We start from the raw sequence: 24,530 nt of genomic DNA, 5'->3' as shown, positions 1-24,530 counted from the left end.
TGGCCCTGCCGGAGCCCATTGTTGCAGCCACCATGTCAATCGGCTCATGAGGCCCTTCCTCTTTTTCGCTGCCCCTCCACTTCATCAAACATGATGCCCTTTTCCGGGGACTGGTCTCTCCTGATCCCCTCCAAAGGACGTGAGATGAAGTCTCGCCAGCCGTCTTTCCTCTGTGGAAACCTCCGGCCCTGCTTCTCCCCAGACAGACTGCTCGGTTCTTTTGACAGGCTACGGCGCTGTCACTGTTCTTCTCCAGCTCCATAATCCAGATGCAGCGATTCTTCTTCGGGCTTCCTTTTTCAGTGTCCAGATTTCACACGCATATGAAGCAATTTCACATTGACCCTTGGCTTGGGTCAAATGACATCTTCGCTCGCCCACACTTTAAAGATGAAAGTGATGACGGGCGTAAGCGCTTTTGGAAACACCCTCATTGTCCAAGGGAATCATCGGTGGTATTGTATTTATATCATAAATACGCTCATTGATTTTGACGGGCAAATTCTTGATATGTCACTCCCCCTCATAGTCTAAGTTTCGCTTTGACATCACCCTTCGAGAGTCTTTCTTACTCTGACTTAAGTGCTTCTCGATAGTGTTTCTGTACTAGCCTGAACATCCACGACGCACACTGGCTTTTTGTTGTCTACTTGTTTGAGTCTTCTGTTGACTTTGAGCTGCAGGAGAGCAGGGACTCTGACTTTTTCCTGTGTTCCGAGTTCCTAGAACAAGGAGCCCCAGTGGCGCAGCGATTCAGCACTCAATTGGTAAGTGAAAGATCAGTGGTTTGAAGCCTCCAGCGGCTCTGCAGAAGAATGCTGTGGAAATCTGTTTCCATAAAGATTTCTAGCCTTGAAACCCCTATGAGGGTGTTTCTTCTTTGCTCTTGAGGGATGTGTGAGTCTGCACCAATGGCTTTTAGGTTTGGTACCTGGAACAGTAGAATGCCTGGAACATCATCGTTTAAATCCGTGATTGACAGGCAGTAATTGTATTAAGTGGACCCAGTGTTACAACCCGCCTTCCTACGGGACAGGAAACTGACATATGCTGCAATAACCTATTCTGATACAGTCTGAGGAGGCTGAGATTTTTCCATTTTTGTAAACTTTAGTGAACTTTAAAAAATGATTCTGAAAGATCCAGACTAGCAGCTTCCATTTACCACCCCTTGATGAGGGGAAAGTAGTGACTTTCTTGCCCATCGTATGTTGGGAAGCAGGCATTGGACAGTCTCTCAATGTCTTGCCCAGTCCTGTGTTCTACTCGGAACGCAATACTCCCTCACTCACTCTTTCCTGGCCAGCTTTTTCTGGAAAGACAGTATTTATTGTCTCCCGTTCCTCCCGTCTCCCTGACTCTTTAGCCATGGCCTTTGGCTCCTGCTTCCACCACTTCAGTGAAGCTAGTCCCACTAGGGATGCTTGTGACCTTTGGAGTTAACTAAATCCAAGGAATGCTGTTATCGGTTATCTCTGCTACATTTGACCTCATTGCCCATCTTCTATGAAACCCTATAGCTCCCATGTCCTGCCACCACTTTCATCAGCACCCTGGTTTGGTTGGGCTCTTCCGCTTTCTTTTTTTGTTGCATTCAACATAACGTGAATTGGATTCCGCTTCTCCACAAGGGCAAAGAGCAAGACAAACCCAGTTCACTCAACAGGTAGTTATGAGACTTTCTAAAAAGGACACCTGTTCTAGTCGAGTGTGGGAGTAGAGAGTCATTGGGACATTTCTGTGAGAAAGGGTCATTTAATGGAGGTTGGAATTGGCCAGGTGAGACTGGGAGTTGGAAGGGTGGGGGAGCAGTTAATTATTTCTTGCACTGTTACCTAAAAAGTCATTGCCTGTGGTAGCGTCTTAAAATTCTGCTCTTAGCATTCACCATTGTCATCAGCACCATGAGTGGATCAGGCTAGACCCTTCTGGCCACATTTACAGCCCTACTTCTGCAGACTACTTTAGTGACTGATTACTTTGAAACTGCTATCAGGAAAGGAGCTTTGTTGACACTGTAGTTACGTGCTTACGCTCATTGCTTCCAGCCCACCCCTCCCCCACAGTGGCTCTGTGGGAGAAGGACCAGGTGCTCTACTCCATGAGAGTATTTCCCAGAGTGAGGGCCCTGCAGAGCAGTTCCGCTCTGCCGAGCAGGGTCACTGTGAGACTAACAGACGCAAAGGCATCTGACAGCAGCATCAAAGAGGGTCTTAGACTGCCTGGGAAGTCAGGGTATATCCATGGAAGTATATGTAGCGTAGACGAGTGTTACAGTCCCATGACTTGAAGGAGCAGGGCCTCAGAAGAGCAGAGGGGAAATTTAGTGTTGCAGCCAGGGAGGCGTGCACTGTGGCCTGTGGACACAGACAGCAGTATCTGCCTGATCCCAGACGACAAAAGACTCGTGCCGGAAGGATGAAGCATGAAGGGTAAGAGACTGCTTACCTAAGGAATCTCCAGACTTTGCAAGACCCTCCTGGGGCTTGGACAGAGGAGAGGGGAAGTCGAAAGGGAAGCAGGCAGAGTCAGGAGCCCTCTTCCGCTTCTGTAGGTTTCGGGCCGGTAAGTTAGGGATTTGAACTGTGGTGCTGGAGAACAGCGAAAGTTTCGAGGACTACTTAAAGAACAAACCAATCTGTGCTGGAAGAAGTGCGGCCAGCGCTCCTCAGAGGCCAGGATGGCGAGACTTTGTCTTCCATGTTTTGGATATATTGTTAGGCAGGAGAAAGCAGTCCCTGGAGAAGGGACAGCATGCTTGGTAAAGTGGAGGGACGGAATAAAGGAAGGCCCTCGATGAGCTAGAGTGACACAGTGGCTGCACCAGTGGGCTCAGGCACGGGAACAGTTGGGAGGCTGGCGCAGGCCTGTGCGCTGTTTAGTTGCGGTGTGTATAGCGTCTCCATGGGTCCGTGGGTCCTAACCACCAGCACCACCACCACAACAAAGTAAGACCCACATTCATCCTGATCTCCCTTTCTCTCTCTCTGTTTCTACAACGCTCAAGCTAAGAGTGGAGTTTACCTTTTCACATGAATTTTTTAAAGAATATTTTATTATACATGAAAATGATATGAAATTCAAATGTCATTGTCCATAAATAAATTCTGTTGGAAACAGCCATCTTCATTCACTTCTGTCTCTGGCTGTGCGCTATCTGGTCCTTCACGGGCAAATGTGCTGCCCCTGGGTCACACTCCTGGCCCTCGTCTTCCTGAGGACTTTTCCTCCACTCAGGCTGTCGGTGACCTTTATCTTTGTGTTCCTGCTCCCTGAGACCTTGCATGCTCAAGCTAGAGCCTACTTAAAAATCCCCAGAGTCCACTTGTACTGCTGCTTCCCTGTGTTCGCCGCCTCACCTTCCTCTGTTCACTTCAGTCCAGTCCCTTCAAACCAGTTTTGTCACGCCGCCCCTCGTGAATTCCTGTTGGGCTCAGTAGCGCCCCCTGCCCTCTTCTTTGTTTTATTCGGACAGTTGACATTTTGGATGGTTTCATTGTACTTCAAACTTTCCCGTTAGGTTTCTAAGACGTCACCCTCTTTTGCTTCTCTTCCTGCATCCCCAGGCTCTTACTCCCACGCATCCACCAAAGGCGGCGGCTGCTGCTGCTGCTTCTGCTTCTTTTCTCCTCCTCTTCTTTTTTTTACCACTGCCCTAAAGGGTGGTGGCTCGCAGGGGACTATTTTATTGCGTACTTACTATATGCCAGTCACTGTAATAAAATAATTTACATATATTTTTAACCCTTGCAACAAGCCTGCAAAGAGAGATGTTTGTTTCTCCTGTGCTGTGACTACGGAGCCCTGGTGGCCTGTGGGTTATGTGTTGGCTGCTAGCTGCAAGGTCAGCAGCGTGGCTCCCCCAGTGGTTCTGAGGAAAAGGCCGAGGCTTTCTGCTGCCTGGACACTTTGTAGCCTCGGAACCACCCCCAGGGCATGTCCTGCTCTGCCCTGTAGGGTCATTATGGGTTGGAATCAACTGGAGAGCAGTGGGTTTGGGTGCTGTAAATAGGAAATGGAGGTCTTGTGAGTTGAAGTGGTTTTCCCAAGGCTACACAGTGGTAGGGCTGAGACTTAAACTTGACCCTCCTGCAGAATACAAGTAGAGGCAGCTAGGGTTTGTGTGCTGAAGATGCCTGCCATGGGTTTTCTTTTTAGCTTGTACATGTAGTGTCCGCCTGGACGTCCTTTTTGTTTTGTGTTTAGTCATTTTATTGGGAGCTCTTACAGATAGCATAACATTGCGCAGTCCAATCACATCAAGCAGTGCTGTACAGTTGCTACCACCATCCGTTTCAAAACATTTTCTTTCCTCTTGAGCTCCTTGATATCAGCTCTCCTCTATCCCCTCACTTCCCCATCCTGCCCCCCAGCACTTGGACGCCTTGATAGCACCTCAGACCCAGATCCCCATCTCTACCTCACTCCAGACAGCCCTCTGGTAATGGGACCGTCGAGCTAGTCTTCCACGACATGATCTTGGGGGTTGATTTCCAACCCTGCCGCCCCCCGGGACTCAGTTGTCATTACAGCCAGTCACTTCTCCTATGTTCATTTCTCTTAGACAGCCCTCTCCTCATTTCCACTGTTACCTCCCTAGCCCTGCACTGTAACCCCTCTTCTCTTCATTCCCATCTCCCCCTACTCTCGTCTCCTACCCCCCCTCAAGACTGCTACAGCTGCTAGCCCTCCTAAACCCCGCAACTTAATTGTGTTGCTGTCTTGGTTCAAACTCAGGATGCCTTTCCATTGCCTTATTCCTCTGCTCCGTAGCTTAACTAAGTAAGCCTGGCTTGATTTTTCTAGATTGTTCTCCTGGCAATCTCTCACCTATTGCAAGTGTGCTTGTGGCTCACTGTACACAGCATGTTCATTCATCTCTAACATGTCCCTCTGTGTTTTGTGATTTCTTCCATGCCCCCTTTCCTGGTATGTTTGAAGAACACCTTTTTAATTCTTCCTAGAAAACAGACCTGCAAAAACATCTTTGTGTGATTTCCACTGTCCCGGAGAGGGGTTGGGGGTGGGTGTTGGGTGCTGACTCACGTGACCCAGGGTGCAACAGAGCAACACCTGCCTTCCTAACTGTCTCGTCGTCGCCCAGTTGCAGCCACTGGGTCAGGCCATCTCCTGAGGGCCTTCCTCGTTTTCACCATCCTCTGCTTTACCAAGCTTCATGATGTCGTTCTCTACCACCAATAAGATGTTAGACCACGAGAGGAAGTCTCGCCATCCTGGCTTTTAAGGAGCATGCTGGCTGTGTTCCCTAGTCCACATCCCCAAAGCATGTTGTGCATATGTCTGCTATAGACTCAAACAATGTTTAATAATTTGGCTGCTTGCCACCTTCCTTAAAAGTGTCACTCCTTTTTAAAAGTATTTTTAATTGTAGTTTTGGTCAAATGTTACAGAGCATATTAATTTTCCATTCAGCAGTTTATACACAGTTTGTTTCGTAACATCAGTTGCATTTCCCTCAATGTGGAAGCATCCTTCTCGCGTCCGCCTGGCACTGCCCATTGTCATTCTTCCTTCTTCCCTGCCCTTCCCACTTCTCAGCCTTACTTTTGGACAGGGACTGCTCTCTTGGCCCCTGTGGATGAGGACCTGCAACTCCACAAAGGCAGTTTGTCGCGCTCATTTTTTTCCTCTGTGATATCCATCCTGCTGTCTGGGGCCCAGGGCTGGAATAATTGTTGAATGAGTCACAGTAGTATGATTGGCGGCGGTATGGGCCGAGGCTGGGAGAAAGATTAGAATTAGAACGTTAGACGCAGGAAGATGCCCCTGAACCTACCGTTGACTCTAAAGAGTAGAATCAGCTGTGGGTGCATAAGCTGCGTGCTGTGCACAACATGAAATAATGAGCGTAGCCTTCCACGGGTGTTGATTCCATTTGTCGCACTCAGAGGCCCTGTGAGACAGAAGGAGCGGGCATTACGCTTCCCGTTTTAGAAAGAAAGCACCGAGCTTAGAGGAGGGAGATGACTTGCTCAAGGGCTTGGCGTGGAAGTGTCACAATCGAGTCTTGTCCCCAGGATGGAGGAGGGGAGTGGTTGGGGAGGTCAGGAGGGTTTTGGAATACACCCACACTCGAGGGCTAAAGGAAAGGATTGGCTTGGCGCAGGAGAGAAAGTCCCCGGAGCGAGAGTAGGAGCAGGTGACAGCACAACTTAAAGGAGCTTTTCAAAAGAAGTCATCATCAGTGACAGATCTGGCAGCTGGCCAGGGAGAATGGGGGAGGAGAGAGTGGTTCAAGTGGAGAGACGGCAGCTCCCTGACTAGCAGACATTGAGGGAAACAGAGGCACACAGATAGACTACTCGTTCATGAAGTTTGGTGGTGAAAGCAGAGACTGGTGCCCGCAAAGATGCCAAGGAAATTTGAGACACCTTGCTATCATTTTGTGGACTTGAAAGGATGCAGTGGAAACTGTGCTGGGGAAGGGAAAGATGTCTTAGTGATTGACAATATAGGAGGGAGCGTCAAAAGGTTCCTGGAAAGATCCCATTCCCTTTTAGTTGCACTTTCCCCACAAACTTTTTGATGCCCACTGGTACAGTTGAGTATGTTTTAGCAGACCCAGTTTGAGATTGGTCAGTTCCCAGCCATCACTGCCCACTGCTCTGAAAAGGGTCGCCTTAGAAGGCCCTGGAGAGTGTGGGAGGAAATGTGGAACAGACCCCCAGATGGGGCAAGAGACCAAGCTGACTGGTTGTATAGACGGTTATCTGTCCCCCACACACACCCCAAGACTACAGCTCCTGGCCACCCTTCAGGTCGGGAACCAAACTTCTTCCCTCTGTGTTAGAATGATCAACCATTTAAGGTCAAAAGGGCAGTGTGACCTAAGAACAAAGGTCAGAGGATCGCAGAAGGAAGAGGAAGGGAAACCAGAAACCCGGAGAGGAAGTGGGAGAAGTGATGGAAGCTTGAGGGGCTGCAGTGGATGAGCGGAATCAGAGCATATGACTTTAATGTGAAACTATGATCTGCTCCGTAAACCTTCCCTGAATCACAATTGAAAAAAAAGTAGTGTAAGAGGATAGAGTGTTTAATCAATTCTCAAACCAAAGTCAGATCAAATGATGTTACAGAGTAGGATCCGTACACTAGAGTGTGGTGGCGCGCACATTATTTAGAGTACGCACCTGCTTCCAGGCGTCTCTCTTCCCTGTCGCACGTCATCTGTGTTGGGGGGTGACCCAGTCAGCAGAAAGATGTCCTGCTGGCCCTTTGTTGTTAGATGTCATCTTGTGTGTGCGTGATAGACACCCATGGTACTATGTGTGTCTCCTGGCAGCCAAGCTCGGGGGGGCATTTAGGCCCAGGGAAGCTCCTTTGTCCTATTGATGAAGTGTGTCGGTCTTCCAGGTCAAGCGGTACCAGTGCACCTTCGAGGGCTGTCCTCGCACCTACAGCACAGCAGGCAACCTGCGCACCCACCAGAAGACTCACCGAGGAGAGTACACGTTTGTCTGTAACCAGGAGGGCTGTGGCAAGGCCTTCCTCACCTCCTACAGCCTCAGGATCCATGTGCGAGTGCACACGAAGGAGAAGCCATTTGAATGTGACGTGCAGGGCTGTGAGAAGGCGTTCAACACACTGTACAGGTCAGCCCCTGCCCTCCTGCTCCACCAGTCTCCAGCCCTCCCCGGGTCTGCACTGCTTAACGTGTGCTAGGGGAGCCTGGCCCTTCAAGACCAGCCTTCACTGTGTGGCCTGGAGTGACATTCTGGCCAGGCGATTTCAGTGTCTGACACAGAGCACTTTGTCCTCATGGCTCGGGAGCTCAGCACTGGGCCTTCTAGCATTTTCTTGGCTACCTCACCTTGAAGATAACTCTTTTCTTTCCTATCCTGAGAAAGGGACTCATTCCATAGGCCATTTTCCTTTCCCACCATTTCTGTCAGGAGATCTAGTGTTCGACACTGAGTATAAAATAACAAAAACCACAACCACAAACACTTGTGAAGCAGTCACTGTGTGGCAGGCCCTGTCGGAGCGCCACTCCCCACACCTGCTGCTGGCGCCCAGAGAGGGTCTGTAAGTGCTTGACGCCCCGAGCACAGGGCAGCCTGGCACCTTCACCGGCACAGTGCCGGTGAGAGTGGTGGATGCTCAGCTATCGTGGGTCTAGAATTCTGGGGCCCGGGGTGCCATTGCGGGGAGCACTGTAGCACGGGATGATGACGGGATTCTCTGGGCACCTTTCACAGGCTGAAAGCACATCAGAGGCTCCACACAGGGAAAACGTTTAACTGTGAATCTGAAGGCTGCAGCAAGTACTTCACCACACTCAGCGATCTGAGGAAGCACGTTCGGACCCACACGGGGGAAAAGCCATTCCGGTAGGTCTGCCTGTGCAGCCGCAACTTCTTCCTTTGTTGTCCTTGTGTGTTTTTCTGTAGAGGACATCCAGGGTCGGTGGATCTGCAGAGAGAGGAACTGGCGGTAGACTAGCAGGGAGGTTGGGGGGAAACGGGGAGCTAGTCACTGAGTACAAGACAGAAGAAAATGTTCTACAGTACGGTTGGAGTGCTGAGTGTATGCTGTCTCTTAATATGACTGAACTGCTGAATGAAGAAGAATCCCTCAACATCCCTGGGTTCTGTCGCTCACCGCAGTGTCTCACAGAAACGTTCCACACTGTAAGGAGATGTCTCGTGTGGTTGTGGATGCTGTTTGAGTACCAGATCTCAACGTCAGGCAGAGACCAGCCCAATGCAGGGTTCCCAGCAGAAGCCAAGTATGTTCAAAGTGAAAGCAGCTCTTGTGGCTGCCAGTAAGTTAGAAAGAAAGACGGGCTTTCTCCTCCCGAAAGAGTTACCACCTCGGCAGTCCCCAGGGGCAGCTATGCCCGGTCCTGCAGGGTCCCTGTGCGTTGGCACTGAGTTGATGGCAGTGAGAGAAGGTGGAAGTCAGGAGAATGGAGGTCACAGAAGGGAAGGCTTTGTTAGACCTATGGCTCTGGACTTTGAGTGGGTCACCCCCACACACAAGGAAACCGGCGGGGGCGGGTGGTCGCTCTGCTAAGTCACACCCCCCAGCAAGATTACACACTAAGGCTGCATGGTTAAATCCCAGGCCTGCAGCTTAGAATTCACAGCACATCACAAAAGGAATTATGGCTAAAGGAGCCATATTAAGGTATTGACTACATCTCAGTATCGTAATGGACTTACTTTTTTTTTCCCAACCGAAAGTAAATTCCCTTGAATAAAACACTCCCCAAGACAGCTATAGCTGTAGTAATACATGAGATGAGATGGGAGGCGTGGCAGTGGATTCCAAGAACCCCTTTAGTCTGGAGAGGATAGTCTTTCTGCCTCCCCCCACCCCCCATGTTTCATTAAAAGTTGATTATTATGATTACTATTATTATTTAGTAGACTTTAAATTTTAAAGCAGGTGCAGCTTACCAAAAATTGAGCTGAATGTACAGAGAGCTTCCATATGCCTCTTCTGGTACCGCCCCCAGGCCTCCCTGTCATGAATATTTTGCATCCGTGTAAGGTCTATGGGTTTTGACAAGTGCATCATGCCATATAACGAGCATCCAGCATACCATGCATCCCTCTGCCCTTCCTCTTGACCTTGTGGCAGCCGCCGGTCTCATCGTCCCCGAGCTTGGCCTTTTCTAGAATATTATATAGTTGGAATAAAGCACTTTGGCTTTCAGGTTGGCTTCTTTCACTTAGCAATGCGCACTTTAGGTTCTCTCTGTCTTTTTGAAAGAAACCCTCATGGCGTGGGCTACCCCAGTGGCTGCTAACCACAAAGTCAGCGGTTCGAACCCAAACCTTACATGGGGTCGTTCTGAGTCAGAGCAGACTCCATGGCCAATGGTTTGGTTTCCTTTTTAGGCGTAGCAGTTGATTTTTTTATTACTGAATAATGTTTCCACTGTGTGGATGTGCCACAATTTGTTTACCTCTTGAAGGATATCGTGGTTGCTTCCAAGTTTGGACAGTTTTTAATAAAGCTGCTGTGAACATTTGTGAGTGGGTTTTTTTGGAGACCACAAGTTTTCAGCTCATCTGTGCAAATACTGAGAAGTGCGGTCCTTAGGTTATATCGTAAGGCGCTGTTGAGCTTTGGAAAAAACTGCCTGTCTTCCAAGGTACCTTCTGTTTGGCACTCCCACCAGCAGCGGATCAGAGTTGGATTGCTCCCCGCCCTCACTAGCATTGGGTAGTATCCGCTTTGGGGATTGTAGCCATTTTAAGAGGTGTGTCGAGGACCCCTGGTGGCGTGGTGGTTAGGGGGCGGCCTGCTCACCACAGGTCAGCAGCTTGAAACCCCCAGCCTCCCGGAGGGAGAAGACAGGCCTTCTACTCCCATGAAGAGTCACGGTCTCCGAATCCCACGGGGTAGTTCTGTGCTGTCCCGTAGCGTTGCTGTGAGTCAGAATCCACTCAATGACAGTGTGTTCTTTTAGTTTAATGGCTGTGTTGCAGTACCTCCTCGTTTTCCTTTATGTTCAAGAATTTTGTTGAAACTTATGTGGTCAGAACTTTCGTTGGTGCTAGAGAAATACTAGGGCTCTGTACCTAAGAACTCTCTAGCCTGGCGGGAAAGAATGACAAAATGGCAAGTGACCAGACAGTATGTGAGACAGAAATGCCCAACGTGCTTGGTGCCCGCGGAAAGGAAGCAGCCAAGACTCAAGGTGGGCAGGGAGGAGGAGCTGAGAGGGCAAAGGAGGGGTCGGAAGGCGTAGACTCAGTGCCACGGGTGTTTTGTTACTTGCTCACTTGTTGTTTTATCATATCATGCGTGTCTATGCCTGCATATTTAGTACCATCCATTTTCTTTTTGAAAGGACGTGTGTGCCTATATGCACATGTGTACTTCCTTTCTTTTCAAAGTAAAGAATGTATAACTGTGCATAAACATATACATTAGAGAAGCCTATAAAGACACCAAGCTTGAAGGAAGAACTGTGTCATCCACGTTCTTCTCAGGTTATAGCACCAAGCATGGGCCTGGCCACTGAGTAGATTTCAGTAACAAGGCTGGAATGATTGTATGACATTTGTGATGAGATAATTATAATAAACTCTAGTTAATATAATTTATTACGAGATCATAAACTTGTCAGGACCCTCCTACATGTCACATAGGTGCTTTACTAGAAACCACCCTAAGTGGTGGGTTGGATGTTGGCGGGAGACATTGCTGTTATCTTCGTGGAACTGAGTGTACCACTGCCCCCTTTCAAGTCTCCGCCTCGGCACTAGGGGAAGCCCCAGGGGTAGGCAGCTCTTAGAGACCAGCAGTGGCCTGTGCATCCCTGGGTCACGGTCCCTTTAAAGGTGAGAGTAGTCGATTTCAGCTGCAAACTCCCCAGGTGCTGTGGGGGGGTGGGGGGAACGTTGTTGACCTTCCCCTCGTGCACCACTCAGGGCACTCTGATTTCTCTTCAGTCAAGTGCATTTGCTTATGTGATGATCAAAACTGCTAGTGGAATTTCTGCTAGAATATTAGACAGAACTTTAGACACAGTGATTATGCATAATTAAAATTCACACCACTAAAGAAGCTTTTGCTTTATAAGAACATGCACTAATTCAGTGTAAGTGCAAGGTCAAATGCCCACTGTGTGTGAGAACTACAGCCAAAGTGAAGAACCACATGGTCCCTGCCCTCAAGGAATTGTCAGCCTGGGAGAGCAGAAGACAAGAAGTACACACAGATAAAATAAGATTAGAAAACGAGAGGTTCCTGAAAGCGTTCTGAGGCAGGGAAGATGTCTTTTGTGTTTATCAGGCAAGTAAGGGAGACGTAAATCTTGACCCTGAAGAATATAGTTAAGTCGTGTCTGTCAGTAAGTTCTAACTTTCTTTGTTCTAGCGTTGTATTTCAGGCTCCTATGCATACGTGAGAGCCCTAAACCCACCACTGCAAGTCATAATGTTCCACGACACTAAATCTTCCACGAGGAGCCCTGCTGGAGGAGTGCTTACACGTTGGGCTGCTAGCTGCAAGCTTAGCAGTTCAAAACCACCTGGGGCTCCATGGGAGGCAGACAGGGCTTTCTACTCTTGTAAAGAGTTCCTGTCTGGGAAACTCAGAGGCAGTTCTTCCCTGTCCCTATTATAGAGTCGCTGTGAGTCGGCACCAACTCGATGGCAGTCAGTTTGGTTTGAAGAGATCGTCCATGTGGAGTTCTGTGAAGTAATTTTTTTAAAAGGCCTCACCAAAAAAAAAGTTTTTTAAAGGCCTATGTTGTTGAATTCCTTACCTAGAAACTAAGAAATACTTGCATAGGACCCTCGGCTTCCTCAGACCTCCACTGTGCCATCATGGCAGCTTACATCCCTCTGGCGCAGTGTCCCGGACACTTGTTGTAGCATTTTCCCAGACGTTGATGACTGCAGGGCTCCCAGCTAATGGCTGTGCTTCTCTTGGCTTAGGTGTGACCACGATGGCTGTGGGAAAGCCTTTGCAGCAAGCCACCACCTTAAAACTCACGTCCGCACTCATACTGGTGAGTCTAGGCACAGCTTTCTTTTTCTAATGGAGCTTCATTGAGCCCACGAATACGTTTCTTTCCAGACCTGTAGACTGGGAGGGCGGGCAGCCTAATCTGTTAGCCTCCACTTGTAATGTCTGTGTGTCTTTACGTAGTGGAAGGATCTAAAGGTTGGACTCAAGAATCCAGTGGTAGGGAATGAAATCAAGACTAATAATCCCCTAAAGAAACATCGGGGAGAAAAGGCCGCTGTCTTTAAACTTCCCCAGGCGCAGGCCACTCCCGGTGCTGTGCTCCGCTCTGCATGAAGTTTGGGACTGAGAAGATTAACATGCAATCGGTCCAACTTTTACCCATTGCTACTTGAACCCTCATAAAGATACTGCTGTACGGGAAAGATGGCATGCTGGCGGGGTAGTTCGTGGGCTACAGGTTGGGCTGCCCATCGCAGGGTCCGCCCCTGCGAGGGAGAATGGCGAGGCGGTGTGCTCCCGTAGACTCACCGTCTGGGAAACTAGTGGCCTGGCTGTTCTGTGGGGGTGGGTTGCTGTGCTTTAGGTGAGTGGGTGTTTTTGTATGGTTGTGAGAATGTGCGTTTTGTTTCACTTTGTTATGGTTAGTGAAAGATCGGCTTCTACATCCGGTGAAACGACTTTATCATAAAACTAACCTGTCATCCTTGCAGGTGAAAGGCCCTTTTTCTGCCCCAGTAATGGCTGTGAGAAAACGTTCAGCACTCAGTACAGTCTCAAGAGCCACATGAAAGGTCATGACAACAAGGGACACGCATACAACGCACTTCCAAGTCACAACGGATCCGAGGTGGGCAGTGTTCCATCTCTGGTTTGGGTCTGGGCAATACAGAACAGTAACAATTTATTAAGCTGGAAAGTTAAAACATTCTCGATGTATCTGAGGTGCTACAGCCTCTGGTTCAGCTCTCATTTTTCCATCGGACCTTATGAGCCCTGCTGGCTTCGTGGTTCTGTGCTGGGCTGCAATCTGCAAAACATGCACTTCAAAACCACCAGCCGCTCCGTGAGGGAAGGATGGGGCTTTCTACTCCCATAGAGTTACAGCCTTGGAACCCACCGAAGCAGTTCTACCCTGCCCTACAGGGTCACTATGAGCCCGCATTGACTTGGTGGCAGTGAGAGTGTTGGAAGGAGGTAGACTTTAAACCAGAGGTGAGAAAAACAAACAAAAAACACAGAGGTGCAGAAGGGCTTGCCTAAGGTTTCCCCCATGCTCTTTAGAGAATACTGTTTTTCTCTTCCTGTCTGCAAGATGACACATTGGCACTGAGACATGAATTAAAGATCTGCTCCACACCTTTGTCACTGGAAAACCAGGCCAAGTGTGGAGAGTCACTCACCCTTCTGAGGAGGCTGCAGGGATCAAAGGATTTGAGAGCCCTTGGTTGAACTCTGTTTTGATTAGGGCAATCAAGGCACGAGCTTCTGCAGGTTTTGACAGTTGTGCTTGGTCCTCCCTGCCAGCCCTCCTCCATGCTTGCTTTCCCTTTCTGGAGAGATGTTGGGGTCACTGCTAAGACAAGGAGCTCTGGTGGCACAGCAGAGAAGCAGTAGGCCCCTTGCTGAAAGGTCAGCGGCTGGGGACCAGCAGCGGCTCCAATGAGGAAAGAGGTGGCAGTCTGCTCCTGTCGAGAGTCAGCCGCAGCCTAGGAAGCCCCAGCGGGCAGTTCTGCTCTGTCTGAGGGGCCCTTTTGCAGCCTGAGTCGGAATCCATTGGTGGGCACTGAACAACACCACTTCTAATACATTAGGTGTGGCAACCTTCCCTCGTTAGTGAGTACTTCTGCTGTGTGCATTTTACAGATACGGACACTGAAGCATACCGTATCGGGTAACTTGGATTTTGTGAGAAGTAGTATGATGGCCAACTCTTAAATTATAAAGGAACCCTTTTAGAAAGACACTCCTCCTCCATGTTTTATTAATCATATGAATAGCAAATTTATCAAATGCTTATTAGTGCTGGGCACTATGCTAAGTGCTTTTATATGGATTATCTCGCTCACAAGACCTTGATGAGAGATAACTGCCATTACTTCCATGTTACTGCTGAAGAAGCTTGAGGAAAGGAGGGATTAACTGAAGTCCCACACCTGTGCATTGTCTCAAGATTGGCATCTTTGCTTAGTGAGCTGCATTATTGAACATAGTCAGGCTTCCCCGTGTGTAGCAATCCAGAGGCTCCTTAGCCGGCCTCAACCTTCACATCCTGCTCAGTCCTCCGAGCTCGCCTTCTCAGGGGTCTGCGTCTCCTCCTCCTCCTCGAGGCTCTTTGCATCCGCAACGCCTCAGGTCATGCTTTTTGATTCCCACACTTTTCCCTCCAGCCTGGACTCCATACTAGTAGGCCCCCTTAACCCTTGGAATTTCCACTTGAGTATCTGCTAGCCATTTCAGACTTTATATCTCAAATCTTGCTCCTCCTGGCACCTTCCCTGTCTCGGTCGATGGTTTTCCAGTGATGGAAACCCAGACATTTTGAAGTCACTCTGAATTCTTCTGTCCTCACGATCCATGTCAGTCTACTTTGAAGCCTCATGGCTCAGCCTTAAGACTAGATGTAGAGTCTGGTCCCCCCCAGATGGTGGCTGTACGCACACCACTCTCACCGCTTGCCTGGATTATGAGGGTAACCTGCTTAGCCGTCAACCAAGACTTGCTTCCCTCTCTGTACTCTTCTGTGCATCAGCCAGAGCCATCTTTGTCCACCATCAGGCAGAGAAGGTCTTTCCTCTGCTTATTACCCTCCAGAAGCTTCTGTACCAGTTAGATGAAAATATATCTACAAGCGGCCAGCAAGGCCCTGCCCAGTGTGGCCTACCCCCCTCTCTGATCTCTTCTGTTCCCCTACTCCAGCCATCCTGCTGCCTTATGGCTCCTGGAATGAAGAAAGCCCACTCCTGCCCCAGCTCAAGGCTTAGCAGACTTTGGAGATGAAAGAGTCAATCCTGTCCCTCACACCAAGTTAAAAATTATACAAGAGCCATAAATATATTTTTACAAACAAATAAAATCACCATGATAGCAATCATACCTAACTTTTTCCACCTACTTCAGAGCCACGTGTACACACTGAAAGAGCCACATAGGTGCGCAAGCCGTAGTCTGCCGGCCGTCACCCTAGATCTTTGTTATCTGCGGGACCTCTTCCTCAGAGATGTGTGCACACCCACTTACTGTGTCTTTGCATCTCTGCAGAGATGCTGCCGTATCTGAGAGGTCTTCCCTAGCGAGCGAGTGAGAGAGCCGCTCTGTAACCATCTTCCTCCTCAGCCGTGGCTCTGTCATCAGCTCCCGCACGATTTGGTTTTGTTTCAGAGTTTTGTCCACTCCACAGTAGGATGTAAGCTCCATGGAGGCAGGGGCTTTGTTTCATTGTCCCTGTTTCAGCCCGGGACCTGAGACAGTTCCTAATCCATAGTAGATGCACAATAAGGATTTGTTGAACGCATGTGTGACTGTGAGCCTCTGATCCACACGGGAAACGGAGGTTGCACATGAAGTGCATGAATTGTGCCGGGCACTGCAGGAGCTCGCCTTCAGCGTTAGCCTGAGCAGTGGTGTTTGAGCAGTAAACCCTCCGTAGTGCCTGGAGGAAGACGCCCTCGGCTCCCTGTGGAGGCTCGGCAGTGTGCCTGCCGGCAGGAAAGGTAGCCTTCTCCACCAGAAGCACTGGGCTTGTCTTCCACTAATGACGAGCCCCTGTAGTAGCCTCAGTGTTTTCATGGTTAGAGTGGGAATACAGAGTACACCTCACAGGCTTATAAACGGCAAATGCAATCACATGGAAGCATTTTGAAATGATCAGACCAGTTAGGCAAATACTCTTACTTTCCTATTATTACAGCTTGTGTTACTTGGTGCCCGACTCAGGAGATAATTTAAGAATGCTTAATTTATAATCTCTCCTTCAGAAGTGTAAAAGAGTCTTCTAAGAATATCAGGGCTTTTAAACATGAAATAACTCACACGGCCCATCTGCTTTGGATGGTTAATGCCTCTCCATGTAAGACATGTGGACATGTAGAACCTGAATTTGTCTAAGGTGTCTTATTACTGACCTGCTATAAATCCTGATTTTCTTTTACACAATTAGAATTTCTCTCTCATTCACAGGATACAAATCACTCACTCTGTTTGAGTGACTTGAGTCTTCTGTCCACAGATTCTGAATTACGAGAAAACTCCAATACAGTAAGTACACTGATACTGGTGCTGAAAAGCAAGGTGCAAGACTTGAGTGTCTCCTTTTGCTGGACAAAAGGATGCCTGGTGGTGTAGCGGGCGGCCCTTTGGGCCACTAACCACGAGGCCAGCAATTCGAAACCACTAGCCACTGTGCAGGAGAAAGATGAGGTTTGCTACTCGCACCAAGAGTGCAGTCTCGGGAACCCCCGAGGCAGTTCTCCCGTTCGCTAGGGCTGCTGTGATTTGGAGTGGGCCTGATGGCGATGAGTTTGGTTCTTCCCTTCCTGTTGTTTGCTGGGTTTTGGTGGGAAGAACAAGGAGGCCAGTGTCTCAAGTCCTCCAGGCTTTGTTATGTCCGACCACTGACCACCGGGAGAGGTAGTTCTGATGTCAAATGCCTTGATGACCTCGTGGTCCCAGAAAGTTCTCTATTCCTTTAGTAAGCATTGACGGCTGCAGGTCCTGTGCTGGTGCTGAACTCGTAGTGGTAAGAAAGTAGGTGGGCTCTGTCACTGAGGAGCTTCAGGTCTAGCCCCTGTGAATGTAGTCACAGTTCTGGAGCTCTGAAGTCACCCCGTGGGATAGTAACCTGCTGTAAAGGGGTGAAGCCGTTTCTACCACTGTTTCTATCAGCAAAAGAGAGGGGCTCTATTCTGTGCCCTCAAACTAGATACTGTACTCCTAGCACCTCCGTTTGTAACAAAATTGCATAATCATCTTTTAGTCTTTCAAACAAGACCACAGTACTGCAAGATTAATGTTGCTTTGCTTTTTAAAAAATTACGAATTGTTTACATCCGGTAATACTTATGAGATGATCATTTTGGGGGTTCCTGGCGGCCAGATGGGTTAATATATCCTGGAAACGAGTTTGGGTTCACCCAGATCTTCTGTTGAAGGAGGTTTGAAGATGCTAGGGAACGGTGCGCTGGCTTTTTGCCCGCCGGCTCCCAGGGCTCTGCCTTTTCTGCACTGGGCCCCATGGCTCGGCATGCTCTGTCTCAGTTACTTTGGGGAGATGCTCATGTTTATTCTGCCCCTGGGGGCTTTGCCCTGAATCTTGGCAGTGACTGAGACAGAGAACCTATAGCACTTTCCTTTTCAAAAATGTGAAGACCGTTTTACTGAAGTCTAACGTACACAGAGCGTCTCAGTCATCCCAGATGAGCAGCTGCAGGAGCTATCCAAGTTCCTCACATCCATGTGATCACCAGCCCCGACCTCTCCCGAAGCTCACTGTTATCCTGAGTTCTAACAATATGAGGTTATTTTTCTCTGGCTTTATGCTTTGTAACATTGCACTCATACAAGATGTGCTCATTTGTGTTAGCTTCCCCCCCCCAAGAGCATCATATTTAAGAAAATGAATCCATATTGTCGCATATAGTTAGAGATCATTTGTTCTGTTTGTTGGGTGGTCATCTACTAAGGGAATAGTCCTTTCTGCTCTTGTTGGACATTTGAGTATTTTTTGGCTTGAGGCTGAGAACATGCACGGCCAAACCAGACACCAATTTAACTGTGCCCATGTGGACAGTCCGTGACATTGGGTCACTCTTCAAGTCGGGCCTCCCTCTCTGACCTGTTCTTCCCTAGTCATGTCCCTGGAGGTTCTGGTCTAATCTCTGAGTCACTTTTGTCACTCGGATCCCATACAGTAGCTTCTCAAAAGAGCACAATGCACAGGGCAGACCTTTTTAGACTGGTTACGCTAAGCTATTGTTTGGTTTTTTAAGATTTCAAGAGATATTTTTGGTTGAAGGTTTAAAGGTTATCTCAGGGCGATAGTGTTTGGGCTTCATATAGCACCTCAAGTCTCCAGAAAGTGTGGGTTCCATAGTGATTTGGAATTCTGCCCTGCATTTCCCCTTTGAATTTCAACTCTTCTATAGATTATTTTTTAATCAAAATGTCCAGGAATGGCAGCCAGGTCCTATCCAATTCCCCCGATCTCCTGGCTAAGGAGGCAGCTGTTCACGGAGGCGGTTAGCTTAACCCCATATTCTTATTCCCATATCTCGTATTCCTGACTCTCCTTCCTCTGATGTCCCAGGGAATAGAGACCAATTTTTGTACCTTTGGTGCATGGCCAATTACAAGCTTTTAAGACCCCGGGCACTCCACAGTGAGCTAGGAGGTAGAAGCGAAGCGCTGAGTCGTTATTAGATTAGTGAGCTGGGATGCCCTGTGAAGCCATGACCCTCACTGTTCACCCCAGGAGCCCAATACCATGAAGGTGTGCGGTGCGCCCAAGCAGCACTGCAACGGCTACTCCGTGCTGTCGGAATAGCACACAGCTTTTGCCAGTTGAACTTTTTGCAGGTGTGTAACTTCCGACAACAATTGGCTATGCATTCCTGTCCTCAATCCATGACAATTCCCCATCACTGCCCCCTTACCCTCACTTACCGTTATCATTGCCCCTCGCCCTTGATAACCACGAATTAACTTTGGTTTCTGTACATTTTGTCAAAGTGGCATAGCCCAGCCCCGACTTCTGACGCCCTCTAACTTCACGAGGGAAGGAAGAGAGTGAAGGTCAACACCCCAGACTGAACCTCATGAGGCAGAGGCCAGACAGACCTCCTCTCGCCAGCCTCCTTAGACTTCTCACCCCTGCCGTCCCTCCCACAGCTTTCTGCTGGGTTTGATCATTCATGGCGATGGCCCCACAGAACTCACAGTTCGGGTTTGATGAGGGAAATATTCAGGACACAGCTCTCTACTCAGGGCACCCTTTTAGCTGTGCCTACAGGCAGGCTTCTTCTGGGCCCCCAGCTGGGGGGTCCCTTGGCCTCTTGACCCAACCTGGCCTTGTCCTGCTCCAGCCGCTCCACCGATCAGTGCCACCCAGCACTCGTCTCTGAGAGGAAGCTTTTGCAAGTGCTCAGCTTTCTTGCTCGGTGTCAGTGAGCCCAGTTTTGTCCACTGGGCAGGGGTGGCTCTACCTTACGCTGTAGGCTCCCTGTGAGTTGGTATTGACCTGATGGCAGTTGGTATTGACCTGAGTGAGAGTATGAGTCTCTGCTCCTTCTGGGCAGAAAGCTGGCCAGCATCCTGCAGAGGTTTCTACCTGCAGCTCCTTTGACCTTGGGAGTCAGACTCACTGCCTGGCCCTCATTTGTCCAAATGATGGGATCATGGTGGATCTCTTGGCTTCAATGGGCACTTCTATCTCAGAGGACCTCTGCTGTCTCACAGACAGTCTTAGCTCAGCCCTAGCGCCCTCCTGGGCATGCCCCCAGAAGCACAGCCTGTTGCAAAATGCCTTTAAACGGCAAGGCGGCACCGAGGCCAATTTTGGCCTGAAGACAAGTGATGTTTGGTCTGCACAGTGCTTTACAATATTTTTTTAATGATTTGCTTCTATAAGAATATTTCCAAAATTTTCATATTTATGAACTTTTTTTTTAGTGAACTTTTTTTTGGGAGCTTTGATACTACCAGGCCTAAATATTCAGCATGTAGCAGAAAGTCTTTATACTATCGGTGGGTGGGGGGGGTGCAGGCTCTCATTAACCTCCCCTCCCCAGCTGCTTCCATTACTTATATTGCAGCAGGTGATTGCCTTTGTCAGACTTGCCCTGCACAGTGTGTTGGTAGAGGTGGACGGGATAAAAGAATTTTAGCCCCTGCCTCCTCAGTGGTCACTGACAGGAAGAATCGAGGCGATCTCCCTGTACTGCCCTTGAGGAACCCAGGGAAGGCGGTCTTTCCCCGTACTGCCCTTGAACCCAGCAGGTCCTCGGGCATTGTATTGGTTTTTATTTTCCACATTTGACTTTTTGAAACCAATAATGACTCTGGCCTTTTGTTAAGTGCAAATCTATTACTATTTGTCATTGTAAATTTTATTATATGGCTTCTTACCAGGTGTACATATTAGAATATAGATGTTACAGAATGACTTTGCAAGGTAGTCACAATGTACTATTATAGGAGAAAAGCAAGTCGTGCATTCATGAATATTGTATAATGCCATTTTCATAACAAACCAACCAACTCCTACATCGAGGATTTGATTCTTTAGAGCAGGCGCCAGCAGACCTCATTGCTTTTTTGTGACGAGTTGGATTCTACAAACACTAACACTTGTGGCCCATACAGTCTGTGTGACCTCTCCTCACCCTCTGCCCTGGCTGTGCGAATGCAGCCCTGGGCCCTGTGTAAACGAGTGCACCTGCTCCTGCCGTACAGCTAGCCTGCAACTCACCAACTGTGGCCCCAGGGTCTTTGAGTGATGTCACCTTGAAGTAGGATGCTACGGGTAGACACGGGTCTGGCTTCGTGAATGAGTGTTATTGAAAGTTTTGCCCTATCACCAACCCCCATGTTTGCAAATGGTGTCCAATCACTTAAGAGTTTAATCTGAATAAGCCAACAATTCACGTATTGCACTTTGGAGTTTGCCTATACTGGTATGAGTTCCTTTTCTTACGAGTGTTTTCAATTCTATACCATTTACTAAATTAATGACACTATCAATAGAATTGCCTTATGCCTCAGGGGGCTGATTGATACGTTCTTTATCATAAAATGATAATGATGTCTCAAGTGAACCAGAAACAGATAGATAAACAGTAGAGAAGAGTGAATTTGGGCTCAAGCTCAAGTCTAGCCCCAGTCTGAGAACAATTAGTTCTGTGACATGGCCCTGCTCCAAGCTCGCCCTCATGAAGAGAACACTGACGGTACGGGTGTTATAGTAAAGGGTGGGGAAGAAAGCAGATGGTGTCCGGCTCTCAGAAACAATAGCATCTTGGCTCTTACGGGCTTGCCTTCCAACAAGCAGCCTGCTGAGACATCAACTAAGTCCCCATGGAAGAAGCACACCAGCCTGTGTGATCCAAGAAGTGTAAATAATAAAATCCAGATTCAAAGGAGGGAACAGTGTCGGAGCTTAGATTGTGAAACCCGGTTTGCAGGAGGCTATGGATGACAATAGAAGCCCCAAATCCATTTGCAGGGTCTCCACTTGGATCCAGCCTCTGGGGACTCCCCTCTGACCCCAGTCCAGGGGTGTGAACAGCTTTGCTATCAGACTGAGAACCTTGGAAAGTCACTTTTGGCAGATAGAGTTAAGTTCAAATATAATGCCTTATCATTTGATCTTTCTTTCGACCAATTTAAAAGTTTTTCCAGTTTTTTTAATGTTTTCTGCTTGCTTGGTGGGGTTGTTCTAGATTTTGTGTAGTCATGGTGTTATTTTGTTTTGCCTGCTTGCTTCCTGCTGGTGTTCTGCAGATGATCTTCAGGATAGGTAGCTCCATTGAAATAGTCACTGGATTGATAATTGCCTGGGGAAGGGGGCTGCAGGAAATCCGGAGCTAGCAATGAGCTTGAGAGAAAAATGTTCCAAAATTGTGGCGTTGATTGTGCATATCTTCTTATGTGATTCAACAATTAAGAAGAGGAAGGGCATTTAAGAGACTGTTGACATTATGTTGTAAAATGGTAACGTCCATGAGCACTGTGTATAAAATCAGTCAAATGGAAACCTTCTCTGTTGTATAAACTGTCATTAAAAACACAATAAAACTCTTTTTAAAAACACAACAAACAAAAATAGGCTGAGTTAGAAGCCAGCGGCCTCCCGAGAGATCCTTGTAGGTTCTCACGCGGTGGGGTCGTGCTTTCGGAGGGCTGGCCTCACCCTCGGTCTCTTCTGTCAGACACAGGGCCAGGACCTCAGCACAATTTCACCAGCAATCATCTTCGAGTTGATGTTCCAGAATTCCGATGACACAGCGATTCAGGAAGATCCTCAACAGACAGGTTTGCTCCACCGCCTCTCTGGTGGCTCACGTCTCAGCACGGGGCGGGGAGCCCACACGTGTTGACACACGGAGTGGCAGGCACAGGGTGAAGCAAAGTGTGGGCCTTGCCATTCAGTCCCATCTTTCCCTGACTTTGCTCAGCGCTCGCTGAAGCAGGTGTCCTTTCCGAGAAGCGCCGTGTCCCCATGCAGAGGAGCTGTGGGTTCTCTCCCTCTGCTGGGTGGGTGCCCTGGCTTCAGATGTGTGTGTCATCGTGTTGGATAGTTCGTTCAGAAAGCTCATTCGCAACAGTCAGCACACCTGTCCACTGGCTGTGTCCCCAAAGGGTGTCTAGTTTCTTTTCCAGGAAAGCCTTAAAACCTATTTTCTTCATGGCTAGACCCATGCTAGGTTTTCACGTTTAGAAAGTAAAGTAGACGATGAAGCCTGGGGCTCTGACCAGAGGCCATCCATTGGAGAGCAGAGAGCCTGCCTGGCAGGAAACAAGGAATTGGCCCTATCAGACTTGCCTGTAAGGCCTGTTTGGGTGGCTCCTGTCGGGCTGAGATATATATATGTACTTCTATTTCTTTTTCTCGCCAGCTGCCTTGATCGAAAGTTTTAATGGTGAAGCAGAGTCGGTCGGTGATGTCCCGCCACCCACAGGGAATTCAGCATCATTGTCTCTTCCACTTGCACTGCAGCCTGGCACCTCCAAGCCAGCCCCATCTGTACTACCAGCCTCAGCACCATCTGCTCCTCCGCCTGCCCCTCCGCCTGCCCCCTCCCTAGGAACTGGTGCCCAGCAAGCTGCATTCGGCAACCCTCCTGCTCTCCTGCAACCTTCAGAAGTGCCTGTTCCCCACTGCACACAGTTTGCTGCGAATCATCAAGAGTTTCTCCCACACGCCCAGGCACCGCAGCCTATCGTGCCAGGACTTTCCGTTGTTGCTGGGGCTTCCACGGCGGCAGCCATGGCAGTGACAGCACCTCCCCCACCACAAAGTACTACTGAGCCCCTTCCAGCTGTGGTCCAGACTCTGCCCCTGGGTGCCAACTCGGTCCTAACTAGTAATCCCACAATAACCATCACCCCAACTCCCAGCACGGCCATTTTGCAGTCCAGCCTGGTGATGGGAGACCAGAACTTACAATGGATATTGAATGGTGCCACTAGCTCACCACAAAACCAAGAACAAAATGTAAGTATTACGTGTACGTGGGTCTGCCATGGTGAAGGAAGGGTGCTCACAGACAGCGGGGCCTTGACTTAGAAAGGAAGCTGATTCTCAGGTCAGCTCCGAACAGGGTCATCCCTCTGTAGCTGGTTTCCAGTTGCCGAGTAGCGTCCAGAGAAGCCCATCACGGTCCCCGAGCAGCAGCTCCTCGGCAGATAGTCCAGCTGCACCCTTTCCTATTCCCAGTGCAAAACAACAGAGAGGGGCTGCAAGCGCCTCAGGAAAGCCGGCTGACCCCGTCGGGGGGACCACTGTGGCGGAGAGGCGGAGGAAATCCGTGTGCACACAGAGCCGCCGTAGAATTGCTCTCTAAGAAAGGGTTGATGACGCAGCAGGTGGCTTGGTTATCTGGTTGGCCAGGTGCCTCCCTGAAGCCCCCGGGCTGCATATGGGTGAAGAACTCGACTTCTTCCCATGGCAAAGTGCATTGTAGTCCTGAAATGCCTCAGACACTTTTCCTATCACAGCTGTGATTACAAAGGAAGAGTGGCACCGGGAGTCAGGGTCAGCAGTTCAGACCCGCCAGCCACTCACGCCACAGGAGAAAGATGCTGCTGCCTGTGCCTGGCAACACGGACCGGGTCAGAAACCCACGTGGGGAAGGCGACCAGATGGCCCACTTTTGGCGGGACAGTCCCGATTTTTAACACTTTTTCCCGCGTCCCGCAGCGTTTTTAAAAAGTCCCGATTTTTGGAAAGCATGCACGACAAGCTAGGGTATACGGTTTTTGGCTGCCGTGTGGCTGTTTCACCAGGATATGAGTTTTATCAGTGGTGTCCTGCTTTACCAATGTGAAAATTTGGTCACCTTAAGGTAGGGGCCCGTAGGCTGGAG

General features: G+C 49.1%; 1 protein-coding gene across 2 annotated transcripts in view; it reads left to right on the top strand.

The window, feature by feature from the left end:
- The window catches only part of MTF1 (metal regulatory transcription factor 1), a 47,692-nt gene that overhangs the window by 15,274 nt on the left and 7,888 nt on the right, over positions 1-24,530 (top strand). For both annotated transcript variants that reach the window (XM_075554080.1, XM_075554075.1), the window contains exons 3-9: positions 7,375-7,613; positions 8,220-8,351; positions 12,420-12,493; positions 13,164-13,300; positions 16,630-16,707; positions 22,374-22,476; positions 23,061-23,659. In XM_075554080.1, the coding sequence (XP_075410195.1) occupies positions 7,375-7,613; positions 8,220-8,351; positions 12,420-12,493; positions 13,164-13,300; positions 16,630-16,707; positions 22,374-22,476; positions 23,061-23,659 (1,362 nt within the window). The remainder of the gene's footprint in view (positions 1-7,374; positions 7,614-8,219; positions 8,352-12,419; positions 12,494-13,163; positions 13,301-16,629; positions 16,708-22,373; positions 22,477-23,060; positions 23,660-24,530) is intronic.

Source organism: Tenrec ecaudatus, chromosome 1 (assembly GCF_050624435.1).
Source record: "Tenrec ecaudatus isolate mTenEca1 chromosome 1, mTenEca1.hap1, whole genome shotgun sequence".
Lineage (NCBI taxonomy): Eukaryota > Metazoa > Chordata > Mammalia > Afrosoricida > Tenrecidae > Tenrec > Tenrec ecaudatus.
This window is presented reverse-complemented; position numbering and strand designations above follow the sequence as displayed.